General features: G+C 45.8%; 2 protein-coding genes across 5 annotated transcripts in view; both read right to left on the bottom strand.

The window, feature by feature from the left end:
* Positions 1-259: 259 nt before the first annotated feature.
* On the bottom strand, positions 260-8163 carry LOC129214434 (protein FAM83D-like). The gene is made up of 4 exons (XM_054846009.1): positions 7723-8163; positions 4711-4878; positions 3688-3812; positions 260-3324 (listed from the first exon to the last, which is right to left on the bottom strand). The coding sequence occupies exons 1-4, from the start codon at positions 8161-8163 to the stop codon at positions 2370-2372; spliced, it is 1689 nt and encodes a 562-aa protein (XP_054701984.1). The 3' UTR covers positions 260-2369.
* Positions 8164-13694: 5531 nt separating this feature from the next.
* The window catches only part of PPP1R16B (protein phosphatase 1 regulatory subunit 16B), a 59640-nt gene continuing 53538 nt past the window's right edge, over positions 13695-19796 (bottom strand). For all 4 annotated transcript variants that reach the window (XM_054845706.1, XM_054845707.1, XM_054845705.1 and 1 more), the window contains exons 7-11: positions 18225-18350; positions 17793-17868; positions 16616-16745; positions 15692-15860; positions 13695-15094 (exon numbers count right to left, since the gene is read on the bottom strand). In XM_054845706.1, the coding sequence (XP_054701681.1) occupies positions 14573-15094; positions 15692-15860; positions 16616-16745; positions 17793-17868; positions 18225-18350 (1023 nt within the window). In that variant the 3' untranslated portion in view covers positions 13695-14572. The remainder of the gene's footprint in view (positions 15095-15691; positions 15861-16615; positions 16746-17792; positions 17869-18224; positions 18351-19796) is intronic.

Genomic DNA, 19796 nt, shown 5'->3' with positions numbered 1-19796 from the left:
CCCTGGACCTGCTCCCCAGCGCGGATCAAAAGGTGCTTCTAAGGTTAGAGAGGGCAACCGGCCCTCCCGGGCAGGCGGCTGCCTTTCGGGCTGCTCTGCTTACCCGGAGCAGCAGGGAAGCACCAACAGCAGGGCAAGTGCCGCGTTAGTCACTGAGATTCAAAATCCCAAATAAACAGAAAACAAAGCTCGGCGATGATCAGGTGAAAACCCCCATGGCAAGAGGAGTTTATTTGTAAACTGATTCTTGTTCCTGCGAGAGTACTACACCAGCTGCACAATGTAATACAGATTAAAAAGCACATAAACAATATAATTCTACATACATCCAAGCATTGCTGAACACAAGCTCTTAAAAAAACAACTTGAAATTGGCTTTGAGGGTGTATCTTGGCTCGCTCTCTGCAACCTGCTTCACTCCTGGTGTTCCAGCTCCAGGGATCATGCAAGAAAATATCTCATCTTTTTAAACAAGTGCAGACAGAGCTTTTTTCCTCACCTGCACCTCTTTGTACATCTGCCTTACAGCTTTCGGGAGGGAGTGGCTGCTTTGAAATCCAAGCAATAGAAGTAGCTAAGCCTCTTTGTCCGTACAGATTTCAGAGACAGAAATGCCAAAGTTAATAAAGTGTTATGTTCTACACTTAAGTCGCAGCCTTGTTGAGTTTTAGCTATTTTTCTGTTCATTCACTCATTCCTTGCTGTTCATGGGAATATTCAGAACAGCTGAAATGTGCCATCTACTGGACACACTTCCACTGAAATAAGAAAAAGAATACATAACCCTGACTCTGATTTGACTTGGCAGAATTCAGAGTACAGTTGGTCCCTGAAGTACTGGGATGCAAATCTAAAGAATAACAGTACCAGGTCAGATCTCAGAGAATCCACACACTGCTCAAATAAGTGATCCAGCAAGCACAAACACACACACAGGACCACTAAAACATATTTGGGTAATGTCTCTGCAAAGCAACTTAATCTAAGATCCATTTTATATCCAAAGTAGAGTATTTTCAAAAACTGGAGTGGCATTTAAGCTCCTCAAACCAAGTTAGTAGTGGATAAAGAATAAACAGAGCAGGAAACACAGAATATTTGAGATAGTACAGTTTGGTTTGTTTTTTTTTTCTCCTTTTAAGAGTAGGAAAAAAAATAACATCTTTAAAACTTACTTGTACAATAATATTAACAAACATAACCCATAACATTTTGTAGTGCATTTGTCAGTTTACTTTTGCCATGTGCCCTCAGTGGTTGTCTCACCTCTAAGGAAGCTCTTTACAGGTCTCTTAACAGAAGCAAAATGGTTCAGACATTCCTAGACAGAGCCAGAACTGGAAGCTCCTTTTACAGTGCTAAGACTAAAAGTCTTAATTTTGTGCAACAAATTACACAAGAGACAAAGTTCTCTGAAGTCATCCTAAAAGAAAAATACAACAGGTATGCTGCAGCAAGACGCTGAACACCAGATATCACCTCATCTGCCACTCACAAGAGCAAAAACCCAACACGTCAGCAATACATTCCCGTTAATATTGTTACAGGTCCAATATATCTAGGTTTTAGTTCCTAATACTAGAAACATTTACTTCAGGACTGTACCTAAAATGGGCACAGCTGTCCTGGAGGGCTAAGTTGCTACTTCCTAGTCTTGGTTTTAAAAAGATGCTCTTCTGAGGATGTGTAGATACATATATATATAAAAATATGTGTGCATATCTACACAAAGGCATGAGAGGACAAACAAACTGAAGAGCTAGTTAGCTCAGTCCATTTCAGAAGGCTGAAACAATGGAAAAAGGATACAGTTGAAGATAAGAACCCGCAACTGCTCCAACAGACCCTTCACAACTTTAGTGAAAGGGTAACGTATAGATCTCTGAAGTCAGACTTAGAATAAAATTAGCTTTATGGGTCTTTTTATAAAAGTTGTTTCCCCTCACGCCAAATATAAAGTAGAAATAAAAGACAATATAAAAAAAAAAGTATACCTTGATGTAAGCTAAATCTCCAAAGCCACTCTGAGCAACAGTCTGACTCAGATTTTTCCAAGTTTACATAAATTAAAGCCAGAGCATCAGCAATCCTAAAAAGCAGTAATAAGTTTACTGTTCAGGTTAAACATCCAGAATTAAAATAAACCTTCACCACTAATGCATTTAAGAGGAACATGCAAGTAGTTACAGTATAAATAACCCCCTTTTTTTTTTATTGCTTAAATTGCATAGTATAAAACAAAGTGCTGGAGAGCAATGTACACATGTATTAAAAAAGTAAAAGTGCTGGAAGGAAGTGGAAGAATCAGCAGGTACAAAGTGACTGCAATTTGAGACTGGAGCTTTTCTGTTCTGCATTCAGTGCAGTAATCATTTATTCAGAGAAAAGAGCGAAACGTCCCGGAGGCTGCGCAGGCTGGCGCTGATGTCACGCCTCTGTTTTAGATTGCATCTTCCGGTGTATTGGGTCATGTAGTTTTCAGGCACACGTCCCCTCCGGGATAGGATATCCACCATGTGGCTAAGCTTCGACCTGATAGTGGAGTAGTGGAATTGCCTCTCTTTATGCAGTTTTTGGAAATATTCTGCCCTGTGACTGCTAGAATATTCAAAGGACCGGAGAGAAGATATTGAGCCAGTAGAGCTTGTAAGAGAGCACTGGGACGATGATGAAGACAGCGATCGCAGACTAGAACTTGATACAGCCTTTCCAGACAGAGAAGATCCTTCCTTTGACAGCTTTCTGTGAAGCAGGGGTGTTTCTGTGTACTCATCTTCCTTTGTCTGTGTCACTGCAGTCTTCAGCAAAACTGAAGTCTGAGTGCCCGTCATTCTAGCGGCGACAGAAGTCTGAGTGCCGGTTTCTGCCGTTACAGCATGGGTCTGCGTGGCAGCATTACACACGGTCACTACAGGCTTCTCTTCCCACGGGCCAGTTTGAGTCGATGCGTTTTTCCGTTCCACTACGGCCTCTTGATCGCTGAACCACTCCTCTTCACAGAGGCAAGAACGCCCCAGGTTACAAGGTTTGCCTCCAGGAGTATCTTCAGCCAGATCTAGTTCTTTCAACAATTTCTTTGGGGTACTGGACAACCTGGCAAATTCTGCTCTCAAGTTGCCTTCCACAGTATATTCTTTAGGGGACGCTATTCTGTTCGCTAGGTGATCAAATATCCCACTGTTCCTGCAGCTGGACGGCCACTTTGGGCTGATGGGCATTGACTGGGCGTAAAGAATCCTAAACTGGAGGTCAAAATGTTCAACCACTTGACCTGACAATAGCAGCAAGTTACTGCTGTTCAGCTTCCCGTCAGACCACGTGAAACTGTTGAAAACCAACCAAGATTCACAGTTAATTTCCAGTGCTTTTCAACACGTACAGTTACAGATTGCAAGACTCAGTTTAGAGGTGCTGTGCATAAGGAAGGTATAAAGTCAAGACTGTTCACACACTCCTCTTCAGGAAGAACTCTATTTAGCCATGGCCAAGTGCTTTGCTAGCCAGAAGTTGTGTAAATCAGTTTTCCAAAGCTGTTTCCAGCTTTGTGTTAGTCCCATTTAGACTCAGCTAGTCCACTTGCCATTGGCATTCATTAACACTAGGCAAACAGCAAAGTTAATACATCCTTCTCACAGAAACTCCCCCTTTCTACAGCTTCATCAGGCACTAGCAGACCCCAATACTTGCCTGTAGGAGCCTGTTGTCACTCTAATGCCATCAATTAACATGAACTTCTCATGGACTTTCCCAACAATTTTGGCACCCGACCTCATGTAGTATGTGTTCCCAGTGAGAGTTCGAACTCTCATCAGCTGTTGCAGAAAAGAAGGGAAAAAGTAACATCAGATAGAAGTTAACTGCCAAAACCTGTTGATTAGCAATTCTACCTAAAAGCAGCTATGCACACTATGGAAGATAGGAATGAAGTGAGCTTCCTTACATTGGCTGCCTGTGAGTGTTATTAGTTACCCGGTGCTAAATTTCTGTTAAATTAGGAGAGTCTGCAGAGAGAACAGCCAGATCTAATTAATTACTGCCCATAAAGCTAGGAGTGCTTCCCTGGCCAGAGAAACATTCACTGGGGTGAACAGAAGTCTGTCCAAGCTGCAACACACTCATGTCAGCATATATCCAGAGGAATGAAGTAACTCACCTGGGTCACATCGTCCAAAGCCTTTTAAAAGAAAGCAACTATGTATTAGGACAGAAATGACATGTTACCAGAGCTATACCACCCTCAGGCTTCCTGTGTTTCTGTTTTCCTTAGCAAGCAAATCCTTGAGCCAAAGAGTAAAGCTACTTAGATCTTGCAAAATTAAATGCTTGAAAATTGTTGCTGCCTCAGGACAGGGATCACAGTGCACACTCCACCCAGCACACCAGGGAGTTGCACAGCAGGGCTGTAGCTCCTACATACAGGTAGCATAGGGTAGGAGATGTGCCTTTTCTGCATGGTTTTCGCTGAGTTTGTGAGCGGTTTCAGATGTTGGATTAGAGGTAGTACTGAAACCATGCGGTATTGAGCCTTGATCTTCAGGAGCTGAGAAACATTTCAGAAAATCCCTTTTTATGTCAGTTATCAAACTGACAGGATGCTTTAGTCTTTCAAGGGAGTCTGATGTTTTATAGAAGGGTATGTCTGATATCCATCACCATAAACTCTATCACAAAAAATAAAATCAAACCACCCCCACCCAGTTTAGTACTTACGCTTTCCTGCTCAGGGCAGACTCCCAAATTCTTGCACATTTCCAAGAAATGGAGTAGAAAGTCCTGGTCAAGAAGAATATAGACAGGGACTTTGCGGTTGTTATAAGCGTCCTGAAGGTCACCGAAGATATCGATATCTGTGAAGGAATCCATCACAAGGGCAATCACCTGCCAAAAAAAAAAAGTTACATTTGTTTAAGAGCTTTATTTTCCACAAGGCCAGATCACTACCTCCCCCAGCCATTTCTCCTGCTGCTCTCATCAAGGCCAGATGCACATTTCTTTGACCTGCTCTGCAGGCCCTGGTGAGTTATAGAAGGTTTCTATATTCCTGCAACGTTTCTGTAAATGCACTGTGCCCTGGAGTGCAAAGCATAACCCTGAAGAGGTTTTTCCCTCACATCTGGTGCTGCTTTTGTACACTTTCACAGCCTGTCTTCCTACACAATCTCCTGGTATTTGGCCTTTTGGTAACAATGGGGAAGCTATTGCAGCAGAATCGGGAATCCAGAGAAGCCATCTCCACTTGCGTTCTCCCAGCATGGCATACCTGCTGCAGATCCCCACTGCCCGCAGGAGAATTAGCTCGAATGGCCTCCTCACTGTCACAGCTGAACGTCTTGGTTTCTCTTTGTGTGGTAGGAAGGGAATGCTCTCCCTATATAAGTTATCAAGAGATAAACTAGTTCTGTGACAATATATAAACTGAAATCACTATTTCCTGGCTCTTACCAGATGTATTCTGAGTTTCCAGCCCATACTTTCACAAGAAATCCTTCTGCTCACTCAACAGTTCTTTACAGAAGGCAACTGCTAATATGCAAAGATTTCTCTCAGTGGACTGAAGACAAGATGACAGTCCTACACTTATGAACAATCCCTCCAGGTAATTCAGAGCTGCATCGCGCGCCGTTTCAGTGCTAGAATTCTCACCCTTCAAAACCAAGAACATACATCCATGTGGGGACACAAAGGCATAAAGGATTTGGCTTTCTGACTTACTTTGCTATTCTCTTTCTCTTAGATCAGCATCGGATTATACAACTGCTGCAGGCATCTGCTCTTGTCAGATAGATAAGTACCCACACCTTGCTCCAACACGCCCAAGGTGTATATGCGTGCGACACAGCTGCTCCGTGTGTGGCATTGCTTACTCAGAGAAAACATTTCCCACAAGAACAGGCTAAGCTTTGCATTCCCACCAGCTCCTTAAGGGACTGGTTCCATACGGATGGGTTCTTAGGTATAACATACACAGGCATGTTGGTATTTCTAGATAACGTTAGTGCGTGCTGGTGCTTCTTATGTGTCTCCTTGTGCTTTTCTCCATCCTATCACCCGTCGAAGTGTCAAAGGTATAGAAAAATAAGATGCTTTTGACAAGACCAGATGAATAAGAAAATAACCCCCGAAACCAGAATAATTCACACTAAACCACTTGGAAAAACACTAGTGCCTTCAAATGACTACTCAATTAGCAGCGCATTTGAGTGGTAATCCCAGAATTAGCAGCTGAAAAAGAAATACACTTTTACTCAAAATGATTAAAAGTACAGTTATGTTTAGAAGAGAAAGCCCTTTTCTCTACACTCATCCATTCAGGACAGCGGAGGCAAGATAGCAACAGTGTCCCCTTTAGTCACGTAAGCTAACCTCATCTGAGTGAGCTGAGAAGAAACTCTACAGCATCTGAAGTTTTCCCATTCCTCACATTAACCCAAAGAACTCGGACATGATTGAGCAACATCACACAGCATCTGATATTCAGTAAATTATAGGGGGTCAGAATTTCTCTCCATTCTGTATCCACAAAACCACTCCCTGGATAAGGCACGTACATGGCAGCGGCAGGAACAGTTTGCCTGGCTCTTGGCTCGCTGAGAGGGAAGGCGTTTGGCAGGATGCTAAAAGCAAAATGTTACGAACAAGTACAGCTTTTTGGAGAAACAGATGTTTTCATGGAGTTTACCCAAGTCACCAGACTGGGCTCATCTACCCAATAAGGATCCTTTGAGAACAGAGCTTGGTTTGTGACCGTTTCTGGCAGGGAGCCCATCATTCATGCCATCCTTACACATGCCCTAAGCTTCAGCCCTCAGAAGCGGGCAGGGACTGAGCTCAGTTGCTGATTTAGGGTGTGCCGTGTGCGAGCACAAGTTACACACTTGTTACAACACAGGGGTTGCTTCACCTGGCACCTGAAGAGGAAGCTATACATTTAAATTTTAGCTAAGCCAATTGAATGGCTGCTAAGGAGAAGGGTGGTTCCCTCCTGGGGATTACAGTCGAAGGCTATGAACTCAGGTAACGTAAAGAGGTACGGAGAACAGTTAGAAGTTACTACGCCCTGGGATTTTTAAGCCATGCTCGACATCAGATCAAAACCATCCCCTCCTGTAGGAGGGAAGTCCTGCTAAGAGCAGGTCTGCACATTTACTTGAGGGCAATTAATGAGATGAAGAAGGGAAGAGGTGATGAAGGGAAATTATTTTATAAGAAAGGCCTTTTTTGTGTCTTATCCTTTAAGGACAGTAGGAGGTTTCTGCACGTGAATCTGGCTTGCGGAGCACATCAGTGAGGAACCTGGAATAGGATACCTTCCACTCTGAATAACAGTAAAATCACCTGGAAACCAGCGGGTGGTTTGGCCACAACAGCAGCAGCGGTTCTGCACACAGCAGGGACAGGGAACTGCTGGCCCACCGCCCCCGGAGCAACGTAACAGGGAAAGTGAGATTTAACGGCTGCAGCGTGTAGATGTATGCTGCCGGGACGAGTACCGCTCGTTGCGTATTTACGAGCTTGTCCTCCTAACGAGGCTTCCTCTGCCCGACGGGGTTTTGAAGCCACACGGCCTTGCTTACTATCAGATGAAAGAGATGCTCATTGAGTCTGTTGCCGATTTTTGCTCCGGTTCGCTATCCCGCTCGAGAAGGGCCCCGGGCAGGGCGCTGCCGGCAGAGCCCGCACCCCCGGGACCCCGGGCACTCCCCGCCGCCGGCGCGCACTGACCTGCCGGGCGGAGCGGATCTGCCGCCGCACCGCCTCCTTGCAGCCGTAGATGCTCTCCCCGCAGCCGGGCTGGAAATGCGCCTCCACCCGCGTAAGCCCGCGGAAGGCGCCGCTGGCGAAGCCCGGCCAGCCCAGCTCCAGCGCCGGCGGCTCCAGGTCCGAGCGCTCGGGGAAGTAGGTGAGCGAGGAGGCGTCGAGCGAGGGCTCCCCCGCCGGCTCCGGGGCCGCGGCGGGCGGCAGGGCGCCCCGCGCGATGGCCTGCACCTCGGGCTCCGAGAGGAACGGCGGCAGCTGCTCCCGCCGCAGGAAGGCCCGCAGCGCCTCGGGGCCGCCCGCCACCAGCTCCTCCAGCGCCAGCCGCTGCGCCTCGCTGTACGGCCCGGGCGGCCGCGGCGGCCAGCGCCCCGCGCCCTCCTCCAGGCACTGCGACGGGTTGGCCATGGCGCGGTGCGGGCCGGCCCGGGGCTGCCCCGCGCTTTTATAGCGGCTTTGAATCCAAACAGCGCCGCGCCGCCGCCGCCAGTGGGGGAGCCGCGCCCCGCCCCGCGGCCCGGTTGGCTGAGGCGGAGGCGGCCCCGCCGCCCGGCCGGGCCCGCTTCAGCCGGGGCGGGCCCAGGAGGAGAAGCGGCGCCGGCTGAGCCGTTCTCTGCCGCGCTGGGGCCCGGTGCCGCGCAGCCCCATTAGTGCCCGGCGCTGGAGGCTGCAGGCTCCGGCGGCCCCCCTCCTCAGGACGCGGAGGTCCCCTGGCTGAGGCGGCCCTTCCACTGGTGGCCTCCACGCTGAACCCCTCTGTGCGGCTTCAAGGCCTGACACGGACGCGGCCCATGGCCGCTCCTGACTGCTACACGGCCCCGTTCCTCTCAGCCGCCATGTCCCGCCGTACCCTCGGGCCGGGACGGTGAGGGGGCATCCGCCATGGCCTGCATCACCCGCCATGAGAAGGACCCTCTTAATGAAGCGCGTTAATGAATGCCGGGCCTAATGCCTGGGCCATGAGGAAATCCAGGAAAGGCAGTTAGTTTTGGCCTTCTTGCTTGTCCCCATCACAAATTACTGCTACCTGCTGAAAAATAAAAAGTTACACCTACCCGCTGCCCACATTTACTCTTGTAGACAACTCCTGGCTGTACCTGGAGTTCAGGGAGAGGCACAGACATTTAGGCAGAGCTCCGAAACGTAAAGTGATTAAATACAACTCAGTAGCATTTTTGTATTATTAAAAGAAATTTAATATAATTTTTAAATTAAAAAATTCAATCTCTCTATTAAAGACACTGAGTCAGGTGCTAATACTGTCAGACATACCCTTTTGGCATGAGTTTTACATACAATTTAAGATTTTATGCATTGCTTCAACATGTTAAGAAACCATCTTTTCATACTTACAGTAGCAATAAAGTCAATTCCGTACAATATCAAATATCCTTTTTTTAAAAAAAGTTTTAAATATATTAGACTCTGATTGCCAAAATGCCATTTTATACACAAAGCCGCTAATACAATATACAGTTCTTACATTATTTTCTTCCCACATAAAATACATCTCATCGAGTTTTATTTGTACATCGTTTACTACTGATGGATGGAATTACGAGTTATTGCAGAAGGCTTGCCATCATTTGTTACTATCCCGTACACGCAGCAGTCGCACCGAGCTATACCGGGCTTACCGACACTCCTGTCCTCCATTGTCCCGCTGCAATCTATAGGCTGAAGACGTCGAGGTGGCAATACTAAGGCTGCATCTGCACTGTTTCAAAGCCCGTGTCTCCCCTCAAGCTGCGGGTGGAGATAATTGCATTGGCGTAGGTTTGGGAACAGGTATTTTGAGCAGAGTCTCCTCTACTACAGCTTCCATCGTTGAAATATAGCAAAATATTCTAGGTTGTAATTGTGCCACGGCAGATGTTGCCTGAAGAACCCAGTGGTAGTTGAATTTTGTGGGGGAACTGAGAAGTCTATTACCAGTTTGGCCAACATGAAAACAGCAGAAGAAAGCCAAAGAACAAGCAGGGACAACAAATTCTGTTGTACAGCCACAGGCAAAACAAAACAATGTAAATATTCAGCTGTGTTCTGTAGTAAGAGGCTAGGCCTTGCTGCTACAAGCGTGTTCTGGATTCTGCCTGTAGAGAACTGCTGTAACAACACAGGTCAACGGGATTCGTTAAATTAGAATGAAGAACCTACACATTTTCTTTCTGTGTATTTAGGAAGAGAGAGAAACTGAAAGAGCAAATAAGAACTTCAAAATCTGGTGTGCTCTGAACTGTTATCCCCTTGCAAAACAGCCTCCAAGTTAAAGAACAGCACTGTAGAGTCACCACAAACCTTCCAGGGACAGTTACTGAGTTACCTTTAGCAAGTTTGATAAGGCACGAAATACCCAGACGTAGGGAGATCACCTCCCAGCCGATGGACAACAGTTCATCTATGGCTCACTGGAGACCAGTGCTATTGCTGTCTCAGTTAAGATATTCCTATTTCATGGTATTGCTGGGTTAGTTTCAGCAGAGATTTGGGTAAGCAGAGCTCCAAGATTAAAGCAAACTGACACTAAACAGAAGTTGTAACACCATTTGGCATTAAGTGCTTTCAACTCCCTGAAATAAGACCCTGCTCAATAAACTGCCTCCACGGAGTATTGCACTGTTTCGTTATTGCTATTGCCCTGCCATGTTCCTCTCCTCCCCTACCAGGAGTTCCTCATCTGCGTGGTTCTTCAACCGCACCTGCAAGATGGTAGAGAATCACATCAGCTAGAGTTAGTTCTTCCCAAAATTAGGAGGGTTTTAAGATTTTGGAGCACCACGGACGTGAGACTAAGTGGGATAAAATCACATCACTTGGTATGTGAAATACAGTTCCAGGTCTGACGTCAAACAGATCCCAGCAATGGTACTTAAGCCCTTATCCAACATTTCATTGCTGGGACTTTCTTGGTTGAGCTCAGTAAAGCACACACTATTTTGAGACACACCTTTCCTTCCACCTAAAAAGTCTTTCAACAAGGAAAGTAAAGCTGCTGTCATCAACCAGGTAGTTTGCTAGCAACACCATGACTTCAGCACGCAGGAAGATTTTGCAAGCAGAAGGGTGATTCTCATGTGCAGCTCTGCCTACAGTAGACTTGTCAATAGATCCACGTTCTCAAATCTTTGCACAGTCTGTATGAATAACTACAACCTTTGGCTTGCTGCTAATGAAAGCGGGACTCTAACCTGACTCTGAATCAGTACTTAGATGTTTACTGAGGCTAAAAACATCGAGTATAGCATAAAACCCCCCAAATCTTCCTCTAATAAGCCAAGCGCTAGCTATGCCAGTCACAACACGATTTCTAGTCTCTACAGCTTTTTAGCAATATTAAGAGCCAATGAAATAGCCAAGTGCCTTCTGCTATGTCCTCACAGCTTTCCACCGTGATGGCCTTTAAAATACATAGGTATAAAACCCCACTATTGTTGTAACACTGCTAAATTTTATAATAAAAAGCCCTATTCCTAGAGGCAGGCTCATGTAAGAGTTAGCCATGTGTTTGTTATTACCCCAAAAGCCTGTCTCTACAAAACAGTTTAGCAGAAGCAGGTTAAACACCCACTTCACAGAATTGCTCATCCCAGACCTACAACCAACACCTCTGCATGAACTGCCAGCTCTTCCCTGAGCGTATTTGCCAGTGACCATTATATCCCAAATGTCACCAACATGTAAGCACGAACCCGTTCTAGGTCACTCTTCAACAGCCTTCACAAGTTCCGCTCTGATGCAACTTCAGCCCAAAGCCAGTAGCAGATAAATACTTGGCATGGCTGTGAAACAGATCCTGGAAGATTTATCAATTACCAACTCTCTCGTCTGAATAAGAATTGATTACATTTGATCAGACGCCACTAGACTTCAGTGAACAGGTTAGCTTACAGTGGTAGAGCCACAAGAGCTGTATTACAGCCAATTTTACAATTACAATACAAAGTCCAATTAGGGGGATGTTTTCTAATCTAGAACATGTAATATCTTTTGCCTGATAGTAAATCAATTGTTGGTTTGCTCAAGATCACAGCTAGAGTGATGAGTTCCTGGAGTTTTACACATAAACAGAGTGAAATACCAATGGAGTAAAAGCTGTTTGTCTAAAATTGACTGGCTTCCTACAGTTTTAATGTATTAACAACTCTCGGCGAAAGCAAGCCTCAAACTACTTAATGCTATTGCATTCAACAGTCTCCTTTCCATTTCCTTGGGGTTCGGTAGGATTCAATACACTTGATAGCACAAAAGAAGGAAAAGGGCCCAACTCCTCCGTCCCTGGGAGGGAAGGCATCGGTTGGGCCCCAGTTTTGCACTGCTTACGACCTGGGGGATAGCGGCACCAAAATTTATTACACTGAGCCCAGAATTCTCATCAGGATGGATATGGAGAGACAACCCCCACCACCATGGGCGAACAGAGAGATCTGAAAGATCATCTTCCCGTTCCGTAATATCCAGGCCACATGTGGTGTTAGCCAGAAGAATTTTCTCAAGGTAATCAGATGACCTGCTGTTAACTACACACAGATGTGGTAAAGTCAGTCCAGTTACCAAATCATCTGCTTTCTGCCAGAGAATGACTTTTAAAATCGCTTAAGGTAAAGTCAAGCACAATAATATTTTCTAGTCTTATATTTAGTACATGCGTTTCAGTAATGGAGGAAGCCCAACTTCTCTGAATGTTTCAAAACACAAAAAGAACCCCCCTGCCTTTAACTGAACTGAGGTTTAAAAAAAAAAAAAATCAGATCCACTGCTACCATTTTCTAATTTCTTCCTAAAACTGGTGAGGGAAGAAAACTCTATCTTCAGAGTTCAAAAGGACTCAATTGCCAGCCTGGTAATAACCTCACAGGTCCAAAAACGCTTCCTGCCCAGCGTGGTTGTGGTCGTGACACACAGCCACCTCTGCTGCCTCGAGCAGCAGAGAATAAGTTGCCCAGAGCCCTCTATCATAATATATCCAGCTCCAGTGATGGGCCAGGTTTGATGGGGAGCAGAGGGTGGCACTTAACAGCTGCTGGCAGCCTAAGTCAACTTTTTATAGCCTAGAAAAAAAAAGGAAAGGCTGTGAGGGAGCGTATGTGAGAAGTGTAGTATTGATGTCTAACAGCTGCCAGGTACAAGGAATACTGGTGGAAGCTGCATTTGCTGTTGCTTGGCTGAAGCACAACTACACGAGCTGGATTTAATCCACTGCTGGCGTACAGAGACCCAAACAGGCTTATGTTTTCAGAGTTTGGAATTTAAATTGCCTGAGAAGACACATATTACCACAGGCAAATAGGTGTGCAATAGCCCCTCTGTGCAGAAAAAGGGTTGAAGATTTCCAGTTACTTCTGTAGATACAACTCGTTAACTCAGCTGTTCCTCAGAGCTGTCTCCCACAGGGCACTCTCCTTTCACCCCCCGCAGATATGCAAAGCCTTAACTTGCTGAACAGCCAGTGCCAAACCACCAGGTTACACCGCGCTGGTGTTTCTCAGGTAGTTTGTCCCTAACTACGTGTTGGTGTGCCAACTGCTCCACAGCGGAGAGGCTTTGCTAAGTCCTGCATGGCGTCAGGCGACTCCCTCATACATAGAGGCGTTTAAGTCTTCTTCTGACAGCTACTAACCACTGCTGACGACTTCAGCATGGGAGCTGGAAAAAACAGACAAAAAAAGAATATCCTGCCCTGCTGCAATGTTCAACTACCAAAGCAACGATTTAACATTTATTTATCAGCCAAAGACTGCAGGTTAACGCAAGTGTTGTAACATCTAGGGAGATTAGACAACGCTTTCATGACATCTCTAGATCAGTGTCGGCAAGCCTTTCCTCCTCATCCCTCCCGAGCCCTGTGGTTCTGGAAATCCAGAAAAACCAGAATGCAAAGCATACTGCCCCTAGTATCTGTGTTGAGCGTAGAGAGTAAATAAACAGAATCAATAGGAAAGTGAGATCAGCAAAAGTCTTTTCAGTTTTAACAAATTAAGAGTCTAAATAGTACAAATAAGTTTTTTCTTTAAATTACTTATCCCAATATAGACCTTTGTCAGTATTTTATTGCAGTAAAATTCTATTGCCAGGGCCCCTTATTGCAACATCAGTTTTAAAGCCTATTGAGTGAAGCCTGTTCCAGGAAAAGTTCTGCTTAAAACCTGATGGCAGTCTGCAGCAACAAGTTTACATGAGCAGAACAGGACCCAGCCAGTGCGGAGTTTTTGATGGCGAGCTGTCGCTGCAAGGAGATAACACCTTGCAAACTTCCTAAAGCAAGCGCAGCATCTACGCTTGCTTGTTGCTCGGGCCCTGTAAGTGCTGTATCCAGCTGTAGGGAAAACAGCTGTGTCCGCTCTTGCAAACCCCGTGTGGGGGTTGATCTCCCCTCCAGGATACGTGCATCACCCAAGAGTGAAAATTCAGGTCTGAACTGTCACCTTCCAGAAGCTCGGTGACTTACAGCAAGAGGCTCAGATGCAAAGATTTCAATTCAGATCCTTTCTTTGTTCCAAGGCATCTCATGACTTCCCAAGGATGGGGAGGCAGCGCACCCAAACCTTCTTTCCCAGGGAGTAAGACTAGGGTGACTCTTTTTACATCATACTGATGCACATCCCTTCCTCTCCTAAGAGCCTTGCTCCACCTGCATTACTCATTCAACTGCAACGGAAGTAATTGGCAGGGCAAAGTACAATTCAAGATGAACGAGGCCGCCACAGTCAGGATGTCCATGACCAGATTCTCCCTTTGGAACTCAAACAACCCGGCCGCTGCGATAGATCCAACCAGCCCACCCACGTCTTGTTTCCGCTGGGGTGAGAAACAGATGAGACTAGGAAATTCTGCAGCACCCGTGCACCTTCTCTTCCATTTCCTCCATGGGAGCTTTGAATTTCAAGAGGGGTGGATCACCACTGGACACTGTGTAATACACTGAGGTCCCATTGGAGCTGTAGGGAGAAGTCCTGGATCCGATTAGGTGCGACTTGGCCTCACCCCCGTTCTCGGCAACCCCTCCCATGCCACTGCTGAAGTGGGTGCTGAGGAAAGGGTGATTGAGGAGTTTGGCTGCAGCCCGCTGCCGCTTAAGTTCGGAGAGCGTTTGATGGTTATGCTCTTTGTAGGCACCCCAGAACTGCTGCGTGTCGGGGAGCCCGGGGTTGCTATAGGGCAGCATGTGGCCTGGGTTACTGTCAGGGTCAGCGTGCATACTCCAAATGTCCCCGTTGGAAAACGTGTACTGGTAAGTGCTGGCAGATGCCATGAGTCCATTCTGGAGGGGGATTTCAGAGTCACACTGGGTGCTTTTGTTTGCTAACTCCGGAAGGAGGGAAGAGTTCTCCAGCACTGAATTCTGTAACAAGAAGACATGAAAGAAAAGCATCTTCCCCTGTCCCTCATAACACAGTTCATCCCTGTGACAACTTCCTAAGCCTGCTCACACTCAGCCCTTCCACCAGACAGGTACTGCAGCACAGACATTGAATTCACCCGCTAACACGACCCTATAATGCTGTGAGCCCCAACCAGGAACATGGAATGTGAACTCGGGGGGACTCACAAAAAAACCCACCCAACCTAGATAATATGCATGAATATAACATGACAAAACCTGAATTAAAACCAAATAACTGCAAAACAAGACTACAATTCTTTTGTGATTACCAGTTTGATAGCCGTAAAGAGAAGAAATGCACACGCTATTTTTCCTGAACTTCCTGGCTCATTAGGGCCGTATCTCAAAACTACGCAGCTGTAAATCCAAAACTGTCTTTGCACCTGAGTGGGATATCCCAGTTTATACCAAATGAGAATCTAGTCTTTTGCTTACATCTGATGGATGAGGTTTATGAATTTTTCAGCCCCCTTCCATCCCAGAGCACCCACTGCAATTGAACCTGCGCTACCAGCCCTCCTCAGTGACTCCCATAATACAGAAGAGATTCCTTACAGGGTCTGTATTCTCCTGGTCAGACCGAGTCTCCCCAATTTCTCCAATGAGACCCGAGTTTCTTCCTTCTTCTGCCGCCCCCAGTTGCTGCCAGACAATGGCTTCTTTCTCGCACTCCTTCCTGTAGAGGTTTGTTCGGTCCGAAAGGCTGGCCCTCCTCACCACCTTCCTGCGGGACAGGGAGAAGGAGCATCGATGCTGTGAGCAGGACACGACATTGCCTCTTACCCCGTAGCTCTTCTCACCTCCTCCTCGTGCTTCACAGCCTCTCCTCTCACTGGAATGGAACATGAATTTAGCTTCCTGGCACCCACGCAAAGCAAAGGCACTAGTGTGGATATTAAAGGTGGGAGGAATTTTAAGGAGTTTTAAAGTAGTACTGCAAATCTGCGTTAGATCTCATACAGCTCACCTAATGGATCTACTCTGCAATCAGTGGAGTAAGTGTAGAGGGAAACGGCCCACGAGCTGCTTAGGGAGTTTTGTGGTCTGCAGGACTGCTTTGGTGTCTAGTAAACATCTTATAAAGACCTGTGCCAACTGTGTCTGAGCACAGTATCTTGGCCATGAGACATGTTACTGAGAAGCTCAAGTTAATCCACTTGAAGCACTGATTCTGTGACACTCATTTCAGTGGTTTAACAGGGTAACTTCTCATCACTTGGTCCTCTGCTTGGAGCAGTTCTTAACCCACAACAGCACAAAGGCATTTCCCCCCCCCTCTAGTGAAAGAGCTGCTCTTCAAAAGAGCTGCTCTTCAAAAGAGCTCTGCTTTCAGGCACCAAACGTCAGCTTCTGCCTTTCAGAGTTTGTTCGGAAAGGACACACGGGTTGTTCTCCGCACGCCAACCGCAGGATGCTCTGCACCCATGTCTGGGTGGCCATGCTGATGCACCAGGGACCTGCAGGGAACAACACACTCACCCCCTGCTGCCAGTGCTGGAGGTCCTTCGACTCAGGGAGGATTTATGCCTCATCTGAGACTTCATAATCACGTCGTGTTTGTGTTTCAACTCCAGAAGTAATACTTTGAATTCCTCCTCTTCACACAGATCTACAGTACACACAAACCAAGCCATTAATCAGACGGTTCAAATGGGGTACCATTAACACCATGTTAATAACTGCACCTTCCTAGTATATACAACTACAAATGCTAGGAGGAAGAGAAGGGAAATTTAAGCAGAATATGCTTAGGCACATTAGTCTCTAAACAAATTAGGGGAGGCAGAATGGTTTAGACACCTAAACAGGAGCAGGAAACAAGAGCTGCTGATTGTGACAGGGGCTCAGCTTTGCAATGTTGGCCAGTTGTTCGGCCAGATCTTGTCTCATCTCTGCAGCATGCCGTGCTTTACCCGTGAAAGGGTGAGAGATACACTGACCACTGCATCAATGCTTCAAGATGGGAGGAAAAGAAACTTCTGTTATTAGCTGACTGCAGCTCCCCTGAATACAGCATTTTTACTTAAGCCTCCAAAACGAAAAAGAATATAGACAAAAGCAAAACAGATCAGGGTAGAAGACAAGAACTTTCAACCTTCAAAACAAGGATGCCCAGACTTTTCAATTAAGGCTCAGAAAACCTTTTACCAAAAGAAAATGTGGCACAAGGTTATCATACATGTGGTCAGATGCTAGCACTTCAGCATTTTTACTTTCAATCTGTTCCAAGACTTGTGTGTGCTTTCTCTTTCCTCCCCAACCCCTTATAGCTTATCACACTTCATTGCATCCAAGTAAAGTTAGACACCCAAGTCTTAGGGCTGCGCTCAACAGCTGCTCAAGTCCAAGACTACAATGTAAGAGCAGGGAGACTCCCAAGCACAGGTACAGATGGATAACATGAGCAGAAACGCACAGGAGAAAGACTCGATGCTTGAGAAATTCATTCTCCCTTGTTTTTATGAGCAAGAAGAAGCGTTTTCAGAAGTAGGCACTTTAGAACTTCAGTCCTAGTTAAAGGAACTGCAACTTTGATTCTATAGACACCTGAAAAATAACATTAATGCTTCTGAAAGCACCATGTGAAGACTCCAGCATGCTTAGGGGGAAAAACTTAGCAATCTCTTTTTTTTTACCCCAAGCTTATTAAACTCACCTATTGGCATCTCATCCAAAGATGTCCTGGCACTCAAACTAGCCCCATGGGACACAAGCAACTCAGCCATCTGCATCTAAAGAAAGGGAAAGAAAGCCAAGTTGATAGAGGTATTTTAGGCAATCGCTATCCTCCTCAAAGCTGAAAAGCTGGAATAAGAGAAGAAGCAATGGCATGCATGCTCAACTCACCTCAATTTATTCTGGTACATATGTGATGGTCAACACTGTTCCTACCATTCAATTGCACAGACATACTCTCCCTGAACTTTCTCAGCAACAGGTTCTTTTTGGAGCCCCAAGGACCTCATCTGACACTGTCCAGTGAGTCCAGCCCTAGTACAGATTTCTTCCATTTGCAGAATACTCTGCAATTTGTCCAGGCAAAAAGAAGTGTCACCCTTATACATGACATTTGCAACAAGATCCTTACCTGTCCCCAGAAAGCAGCAGCATGAAGAGGTTCCCAGCCATCCCAGTCCTTAACATCCAGGCTTGCCCCCTGGTCAAGGAGGACTTCAGCTGCATGCAGATAACCATTGGCTGCAGCTATATGCAGCTAGGAGACAAGGAACAGAGCATGAACCATCTGCAAGGACCGCGAATGGTTTTATACACCATGTTTCAGTGGACTTTCTTGGATAACATCTGAGTCTAGATCTGGACAGGTAGCACACTTCACACATGGCAGATGCCATCAGGTCAAAAGCAGGTTGTTCCTCCTAAAACTCAGTATTACCTGCATATAACTCTGGAGAGGAAACTGCTTAACAGTTCTTAAAATAACTTACATATACAGGTTAGAAAAATAACTTTTTCACATTTTAAATGAAGGGCTCTTAAGTGCTTCCCAGTCCATAGGGAAACAGCACCATCAAAACACGAGCCTGCAACGAAGAACATCATCCACTGTAAACTCTGCATTCCTCATGCCAGAAGAATGTCTCCTCTACCCCGCTTAAGTGTTGTGGATGTGATTTTTCTGATCAAAATTTCAGCCTGCTTTAGTCAGGACTCCATTCATCCAAGTGCACTTCCACTCACGCTATAATTGTTTTCACCATTTGAAAATCAAAACCATTTTAATCCTTGTCTACTTTTAGTTAAGGGAATCTGATTTTTCAGATAGTGGCTTCTAACTACAACCATCACTTTGGAGACATCAATAACAGTCTCCTTTGGTCCCCCACGACACTTCATGTCTCTGAAGATTTTCATAATTGCAGTCTGCTGTTGCATCTCTGAGCAAAACATTGACCTAGCACTACTCTGAAGGTACACGAACTCCACTCAGAGCTCGTCCTATTTCAACTGTGCTGAAGAACAGAATTAAAGCTTCTTTTCAAAAATTTCCATGTGGGTTCCACCACACAAAGTTAAACCCTCATCTGAAAATAAATTCTGATACTTTCTGGCAATTCAATTAATTTGTACATAAATATTATGGCACTGGGTCAAACCCTCTAGAAGCCATATGAATTAACAAGGGATCACTTGGCTTCCCTTTTTATATCATCCCCACAGGGTCTGCTTAAATTTATGTATATAATCCTTGCTAAAGGCAAAAAACATGTTTTTTAAAAAAAAAAAAGCTGCAATAAAAGCTTCAGTCATCCAAGTTTATCTTGGAGGCAATCCGTCCCCCCACTTATGCTTCTGGTATATGCTGTAGGTGACAATTTTGATTAAGAAACCTGATGCACTGCCATGGTCTGGCCATCAAACAAATGACACCAAGTGGCCTGGGTATCAGGCACCAAATGACCAAGGCTGTATGGAAGTCCCAGCATGTATGACAACATCACTGAACTTTCCTGAAGTTGGGACTGCTGTAAGCAAGGGTTTAAGACACACTTTTGCAGGTGAAAAAGAAGGGAACAGGACTAGGAGTGTTCAGCCTTCTTGGCCCCTGTCCAGTCATTTCAGATGCCAGCTTGCTTTGTGCTGTGCATTTGTCCCGAGCGCTCTCCTCTGCCCAGGGGCAGATGCCATCCTACGTGAATAA

The sequence above is a fragment of the Grus americana genome, chromosome 17, assembly GCF_028858705.1.
Source record: "Grus americana isolate bGruAme1 chromosome 17, bGruAme1.mat, whole genome shotgun sequence".
Classification (NCBI taxonomy): domain Eukaryota; kingdom Metazoa; phylum Chordata; class Aves; order Gruiformes; family Gruidae; genus Grus; species Grus americana.
Note: the sequence above shows the minus strand (reverse complement) of the source record. Positions and strands in the feature narration are given on the sequence as shown.